The 8079-nt window shown below is 49.1% G+C and overlaps 1 protein-coding gene across 2 annotated transcripts in view; it reads right to left on the reverse strand.

The window, feature by feature from the left end:
• Nucleotides 1-81: 81 nt before the first annotated feature.
• The window catches only part of ACTL6B (actin like 6B), a 10143-nt gene continuing 2145 nt past the window's right edge, over nt 82-8079 (reverse strand). Inside the window, exons 5-14 of one of the 2 annotated variants that reach the window (XM_004386731.1) lie at nt 5503-5600; nt 4736-4830; nt 4562-4668; nt 3754-3843; nt 3532-3593; nt 3295-3409; nt 3077-3157; nt 2881-2976; nt 2589-2675; nt 82-178 (exon numbers count right to left, since the gene is read on the reverse strand). In XM_004386731.1, coding sequence (XP_004386788.1) covers nt 98-178; nt 2589-2675; nt 2881-2976; nt 3077-3157; nt 3295-3409; nt 3532-3593; nt 3754-3843; nt 4562-4668; nt 4736-4830; nt 5503-5600 — 912 coding nt within the window. In that variant the 3' untranslated portion in view covers nt 82-97. Of the gene's footprint in view, nt 179-2588; nt 2692-2880; nt 2977-3076; nt 3158-3294; nt 3410-3531; nt 3594-3753; nt 3844-4561; nt 4669-4735; nt 4831-5502; nt 5601-8079 lie in introns of both variants that reach the window. The other variant, XM_004386732.2, reaches the window with a different exon arrangement.

Raw genomic sequence — 8079 nt, forward strand, 5'->3', positions numbered from 1 at the left:
TTGGAAGGCTAAGGGGCTTCGATTTGCGCTGTGGGGACCCGGCCAAGGAAAACACTCTCGGCGATCCCTCTCCGCCCCCGCTGGGGAGGGGCCGCCCTCAGGGGCACTTCCTCTCCACGCACTGCTTCCCGCCCTCCTCATATTCCTGCTTGGAGATCCACATCTGCTGGAAAGTGCCCTGGGTGGTGCGGACCACATCGCGGTCAGTGGGCCCTGGAGGGAGGGAGGGGCTCTGCCCTCAAAAGCCCTCCTCCTGCCCTTCACCGCCTCTCGGGCCCACATCTTTCCCCTAACTTAGCCCCTCAACGCTTCCCCGCGCCATCCTCCGGGCCCCTCCTTCGCATTTAGAGGGAGAATACCCCCTCATATCATTCAATCAACGATTCATTCATTCAACAAATATTTATTGAACCCCTGCTTGCCTTGGGCCAGGCACTATTCCTGTGCTGGGTAGTGGAGTTTACAGCCCCAGGCCAGCCAACCTGCACCCTCAACGCCCCCCTCATTCCTCCTCTACCATCTTCCTCCCCCATCGTGCCATCGTGCTCACAAACACTCAAGCCACCCCCATTCCGAAGAAAAATCTTTCTTCCACTCTGCCTATCCTGAGGCCACCAAACGCCTAGATGGAGCTGGCTTCACTCTGGCTCCCCACCCCCACCTCCCTCTGAAACGTGCCCCTTGAGGGTCTCCTGCCCTGGACGTCTCAGATTGTCCCTTCTGATGGTTGCTCTTGTGTCTGCCTGAAGATTAGTGTCCAGGTGTCCCTAGCTTCTGCCCCCATTTCTCCTCTCAGCCCACAGAACACATCTTCCTGGTCCATCTCGTCCACCCCCACGGCTTCACCTCATGTGCTAACACCCCTCCATTCCCAGTCTCTTCTTTCCAGTCCAGATCTCTGTGCTGAGTTCCAGACTAAAACACCCAACGCCCTCCTGAGCGTCCTTCAGGACCTCAAACCCGACATGTCCACAACTGAGTTCACTATCTTCCCCCTGGCCCCACCCAAACCTGCTTCTTCCTTGGTCCTTCTCACCTTCTAGACCTATGCTGCCGACTACAGTGGCCACTACCGCATGTGGCTATTGAGTGTAAAATACACACTCGATTTTTGAAGAATAATACAGAAAAAGTATAAAATATTAATAATTTTTGTATTGATCACACATTGGAATAACATTTTGGATATATTGGATCAAGTAAAATATGTTATTAAAACTTGGTTTCACCTGTCTTTTATTACCCTTTTTAAATATTGCTACTAGAAAATTGAAAATTACCCATGTGGCTCACATGATGTCCCTGTTGAACAGCACTGCCCTAGCCCCTGCTATAAGCTGGCATCCTAGGGCTCATCCTTGATGCCTTCCTTCTCTCGCCTGTTATGTCCAAACAGTGTCCACATTCTGTCAGTAGTATCACCTGATAAGCTCCCAGTTCTACCCACGGACATCCACCCCTCAGCCTCACCCAAGTCAGAGTGGAGACCATAGCACTCTGTCCCTCCTTCCGTCTGGCCCCCTTCAATTCCCCCTCCACTCTGCAACTGAGTAAGCTTTCTAAACCCAGGTCCCACATGGCTCCCTGTTGTCTGCGGGCCTTGCCTGGGTTCTCCCCACGGTCTGAGCACCCTCTTCTTCTTTGACTCATGAGTTCTTACTCACTCTTCCCATCTAAGCTTAAATGCCAGTGCTCCTTGGAGGCCCTCCATGACCTCCAAACTAGATGAGATCCTTGCACCTTGCCCCTCCCATGAAGAAATGCTCTCACACTTTGTAATGACTTCCTGGGTAATTGTCTCACCCTGTAGACTGCCCCGCTCATGAAGGCAGCACTGTGTCAGGCTGTCTGTCTACTTCAAGCACGCATGAGGCCCACAGTAACCCTGTGAGGCCGACATGGTCCCAGCCCTGAGCTAAGTCCACACTGCTAGTCTCCTGACTTTTTCACCCTCACTTCTGTCTCCTCAGGGTCTCCCCCCTTTAGTGGATGTTCTCCTTGTTGTTTCATGGCCTCTCTGTTCCCTCTGTGTGGCTGACACCTACCAAATCCGTTTTGCACCTCTAGCTTCCTGCTTAATATCTTGCCTCTATTCCAGCAGCAGGTCCAGACCGATCTCACCATCCACTGCCCCCAAACCAATCTCCCTGCCTTCTTTTACTATTTGCCCCTTGCTCTGACCCCATCCCCACTGTCACCCATTCAATGACTCCAGGACTCTAGAAGGAGCCTCCTCTCCAGATCCCTTGCCTCCAGCTCACACCCTAATACCCAAAGACTCATGCCTGTGATCATCACATCTTCCCCTTACCCCAAACCTTCAGTGTCTCCCTTCTGCCAACCAAGTGCAGTGGGTGCCTCACTCTGGCACTCAAGGCCACCATGATCTCATCCCAACCAATCTCTCCAGCGTCCTGTCCCTCTCCTTTTTGTGTCCTGACTGAGCATTCACTTTTCTGCCCTTTCTAAAAAACAAATGCTTGTTGAATGAATGAATGAATGAACAAGGAGGCAGGTAAGGCAGTGGGCACTTCCTGGGTCTGCCTTTTCCCTGCATTCAGCCCTAGGCCAGGCCCCTTCCCTCTCACCAGTGAGGCCAAGATGGAACCTCCAATCCAGGGGCTAAACTTGCGTTCCATGGTGCTGTTGCTGGCGATGAGCTTCAGTCGCATGCTCTGAGGAAAAAGAGGGCTGGGGGAAGCAGATACTTGGGTTCTGGGAAGGGACAGAGCTGTGGAGGGGAAAGCTGGGAAGACACAGGAGCAGGGGGTCTGCTCTGGTGGCCAGGACACCTGACATCTGAGCAGGAAGCAGGACTTGGTGCTGAAGGGCTAAGCCAGGACTGAAGTCCAGGGCCTTGGGTCAGGGGTGGGCTCCTACCGGTGGGGTCTTCTGGGAAAGCTCTCTATTAAGCCTGTCAGTGAAGCCCTGAAGCAGTGTGTTCCCGCCGGTGACAATGACACTGCCGTAGAGGCCCTGGGAGCAGGGAGAAGGGGTGAGCATGCAGGGAACAGTCCCTCCCTACCTCCCCACTACTTCTGGGCCCCTTTAGCCCAGCCTCTGCCTTGGGCCTCACCGGGCGGATGTCAATGTCGCACATGCCGATGCTGGTAGTCACCACGTGGCCCACGCCCAACATGGTGTTCCCCGACAGGCCCTGCGGAGAAAGGTGACCTGGGCTTTGGGCCCTCTGCCCCTCTCTCCCCAGCCCCCTGCGGTCCTTCACACACACACCCCTCCAGGATTCAAGGACTGCAGCCAGCCCCCACCCCGGTGCCTTCTACCCAGCCAGACCTTGACGTTTGAAGGATCAAACAGGCCCTCAGGGATACGGAGCCGCTCAGCGCCATAGTCTGTGTTGTAGCCATTGGGCATTTCATAATGCACTGTGGGCATCTGTGCAGCCACCCTGCCCAGAAAGGAGCAAGACTCTGACTGGGGAGCTTAGGAAGGGCCAGGGGGGCAGCACCAGAGAACCCCCTCGCCCCAGTTCTGCCCTCTTTCCCACCCCAAGCCCTGGGCCTCACTCACTGCTCATCATAAGGAGAGTCAGAGACCTGCAGCACAGAGGCCTGGAAATCCTGGATCACCTCCTGAGAACCCAGGGTGGTGGTGAGGGCATGGCCTCTCTCCTGAGGCCCCCAACCCCACCCCACCTGCAGGGTCTCTGCCTCCCCCACTCCCAACTCATGGCAGGGAACTTGGAGCAGGGGATGGGGGAGAGGTTTCTGGGGGCCCTCTCCAGTGCCTCACGTTGCACATGTAGTTATGCCAGGACTTGGAAACCTGGGGTAGCTTCTCCTTCTTCTTCCAGTTCGGGGGGGCACCCTCCCGTACAGGTTCCTGTTGGGGGCACAGCCTAGAGAGCACCCTTCCCCAGCCCTCACTTGCCTAGCCTACCTTGACCACACCTCTCATTCCTAGCACTTGGCTGGCTCTGCAGCCAACTGGTACTGGGTTCCCAGCTCTGTTACCCAGAAAAGAGAGGAGAGAGAATGGGGAGAGCCTGTCCCCTCGTATGCCCCATATGCAGGAGGTACAGCGATCTGAAAGTTCCCAGTCAGAGAAAACTGAGGGCACAGAAAATACAGTGGGAGACCAGAGACTTAAGAGACCAGCTTTTACTGAGCAGTGTTCTGCATGAGTGTTCAGGGTGGACTCTGCTTGCAGTGACTCATTTAACACTCACAACAGCCCTATCTACTGTTATCTCCACTTCACAGGAGAGGAAACTGAGGCTCAGGGAGCTTAAAATCATACTCTAGGTCACACAGGTCTTAAATGGCAGAGGCAGAACTTGAACTTGGGTCTGTTCGAGCCCAGAACCCACCACCATGGCCCTCACACATCCTGCCACCACCTGACTGTGTGACCTTGGTCAAGCCTCTTAACATCTGTGGATCTCTGATTCCTCAACTATAAAATGAGGACCTGGACTCAGGGTCCTCTGGGGACCTTGTTGCTCTCTGCTTTGATATCTGATGGGTCAGTGGGTTGACAGTCATAGAGTGAGTGCCCAGAACCCTGTGATTGTAGCTCTGAGGCTCCCCAGAGGCCCCACCTTGGCTGCGATCATGTAAGGTGGAATGATGTCAATGGCCATTTCCTGGAAGAGCTCCCGGCACTGCATGGAGATGAAGTCCCCAGCCAGGGGTGACTTGACAATGCCTGGAACGGGAGGGGATGTCAGGGCCTGGCTCTTCCAAGGCAGCCCTGAGCCCTGCCAAGGCCCCACCTTGCTGCAGAACGTAGCCATCATGCACTGGAATGGCCGTGGTGTGGGTGGCCCCACTGTCCAGCACAAGGCCCGTGGAGCGTCCGTTTGCAAAGCTGGCATAGGATGGGTAGGTCAAAGAGACAGCAGCAGTAAGTGAAGGGTCTGGGACCAGGTCTGGCCTGGTCATTCTCTGCTCCCTTGAGGTCCAGGCTCCACTCTCAGTCTGCAAATGTCTCTTCCTGGTTTATGACCCATCTCCTGGAGAAAGGCTCCTGAGACCCTAGTCACTTCCTGCCTGTCTGAGTGACAGCTCCTTCCTCTATTCCTTTCTGCTGAGCTCCCAGCCTCTCTTCTTGGTTTTATATCCTAGCAGCTCCCTAAAGTTAGGGTCCATATAGCTCCAGTGCCTAGCATAGGGTTCAATGCTAGGTAAATCCTTAAAAAAACAAACGTTTGCTGATTGCTATTTGGGAAGGAAACTCTTCAGTGTCATGCATCTCTCCCTCCTCCTTCCAGAACTAGCATCTGCTGTCTGCTTGGCCCAACTATCTCTTTTCGTGGAGACCTCTCCTGGCTTCGCCTGATCCAAAAAAGAGGGAAAGGGTTGCTGTTCTGCCTACCCCAAGGCACTTAGCCCGACGGCCGTCTGCACCAATGAGGCTAAAGGAGGTGTCTGCCTATCCAGGACACTGATCTTCACAGAATCTGGCTAAGCTCCGTCTCAGAGCATCACACACCCCACCCTGGCCCTCCGCCCAGGCAGAGCAGCTCAACCCAGAGGATACGCGGTGAGTACTGCCGTCTTGCATAAGAAGAAGGCAGGAATGTTGTACTGCTCAAACATCAGCTCTGTCAGCTTCTCCCGCTTGGCCCGTGTGTTCCACTGGGGAGAAAGTGCAGGAGGGGAGGATTCAGAAAGGGAGAGACACAGATCCATGTACACACACACACATACGTGTAACTTAGACTAGGGGACAGAGGTCACACCCCTTGATTCACATAGACATTAAAAATGTGAGAACTATGAAGATTTTTAAAGATCATAGTCCAAATTCAACTGAGGAAAACAAAGCCCAGACAGCACAAGATCACACAGAAAGTTCTTGGCAGAGTTGGTCTAGAGTCACGGTCTCTTGACTCCTGGCCTAGTGCTCTTCACTATACAACGCACACTTCAGGCTCCTCTCAGCCCCTACTACATCTCTCTTCCCCATTCTAATCATCTCAGGGGCAAGAACATTGGGGAAGAGGATTTCTGGATAAAATGGTGGATTGAATAAAACATAGTTTTATTCCCTCCCAAGATCCCATCAAAATTACAGTAAAAGAGCAATTTTAAAAGACATAAACCCTCAAATGGCCAACGAGCACATGAAAAGATGCCCCAAATCATTAGCCATTAAGGAAATGCAAACCAAAACTACAATGAGATACCACTCACACTAGGATGGTGATGATAACAATTTTAAAAACAATATGGAAAATAACAAGTTTTGGCAAGGATGTGGAGAAATTAGAACACTCTTACATTGCTGATGGGAATGTAAAGTGGTGCAGCTACTATGGAAAAGTTCAGTGGTTCCTCAAAAAGCTAAACATAGGATTGCCCTATGACCCAGCAATTCCACTCCTAGGTCTATACCCAGAAGAACTGAAAACACAAATGCTTGTACATTAATGTTCATCACAGCACTATTCACAATAGCCAAAATATGGAAACCCAAGTGTTCATCAATGGATTAATGGATAAGCAAATTGTGGTATATACATGCAATGAAATATTATTCAGCCATAAAAAGGAATGAAGTACTGATTCATGCTACACCATGGGTGATCTCGAAAAGATTATGCTAGGTGAAGTAAGTCAGACACAAAAGAGCACATATTACATGAAGCATTTATATGAAATATCCAGAATGAGCAAGTCCATAAAGGCAGAAAGCAGACTGATGGACACCAGGGCTGAGGGGTGTGAGAAATGGGGAGTAATTGCTTACGGGAAACTGAGTTTCCGTTTTAGGTGATGAAAAAAATTGGAAACAAATAGTGGTGACGATTGAACATCATAATTAATGTCATTAAATTGTACATGAAATAATGTCAAAATGACAAATGTTTTGTTATATATATTTTTACCATAGTAAAAAAAAAGTACAAAAAAAGTTACATGCAGGCAATAAAAAAGAGCTCTTGGAAATTAAAACTACAAGAGCAGAAATGAAAAGCTCAATAGATAGATTGGAAGATAAAGTTGAGGGAAACTTCTGGAAATTAGAGCAAAAAGATAAAGAGATGGAAAATAGAAGAGAAAATATAAAAAAAATTATGGGACCAGTTTAGGGGGTGAAAAATCCAAGTAACAGGATTCCCAAAAAAAGAGAACAGAGGAAACTGAAAGAAATGTATCATCAAATAAATAATTTTTAAATTTTTCACTGAACTAAAAGATATGGTTTCCAGATTGAAAGGACATACTGAATGCCTAGAGCAATGATGAAAATAGACCCATATCAATACATATCACTGTGAAATTATAGAATATTGAGGACAAAATGATGCTTCTATAAACTTTCAGAAATAAAACAGTATCACATCAAAGGATCAGGAATCAATGGCTTCAGCATTCTCAGTGCTAGCAATAGATGCTGAAAGATAAGGGAAAATTGTCTTCAAGATTCTGAAGAAAAATTATTTCCAACCTGCAGTTTTATACCTAACCAAGCTATCAATCCAAGGTCAGACATGCAAGGTATCAAAAAAAATTTACTTCCCATGATCTTTCTAAGGAAGTCACTGGAGGATGTGCTCCATGAAAACAAGGGAGTAAATCAAGAAAGAAAATCATGGGATACAGGAAACTGGACCTTTAACACAGGAGAGAAGCAAAAGAATTCCTCAAAATGATGGTGAAGGAAGATGCCAGGATGACAGCTATGTCCCATGTGTAAAGAGTTATTGGTCCAAAGTGGAGCAGGTCAGTGGGCTCCTGGAGAGATGTCTTCCAGAAGATGAAATTGATAGAATACTTAATGGAATTAATGTCTTGAGAGGAGATATAAATCACTGATGAATAATTTAGGGTCACGTTATTAATAAGGAAATAGAAAACTAAGGAAAATAAAAACCAAGACAATCTTCAGTTCTAGAGAAAACAAAAAGTTGTTTAGGAAAGGAAAAATAATCATGGTTTATTGCCTGTCCCAGTCCTTATTATCATGCATAGTAATAAGAGTGAAAACACTGAATATTGATCTTTAAAAAAAACAAACAACTATAATGCAACCATACATAGAGGTGGAAACGCTGGTGGCATAATGGTTAAGAGCTATGGCTGCTAATCAAAAGGTTGGCAGTTTGAATCC

Source organism: Trichechus manatus, unplaced genomic scaffold, assembly GCF_000243295.1.
Source record: "Trichechus manatus latirostris isolate Lorelei unplaced genomic scaffold, TriManLat1.0 scaffold00170, whole genome shotgun sequence".
Classification (NCBI taxonomy): Eukaryota; Metazoa; Chordata; class Mammalia; order Sirenia; family Trichechidae; genus Trichechus; species Trichechus manatus.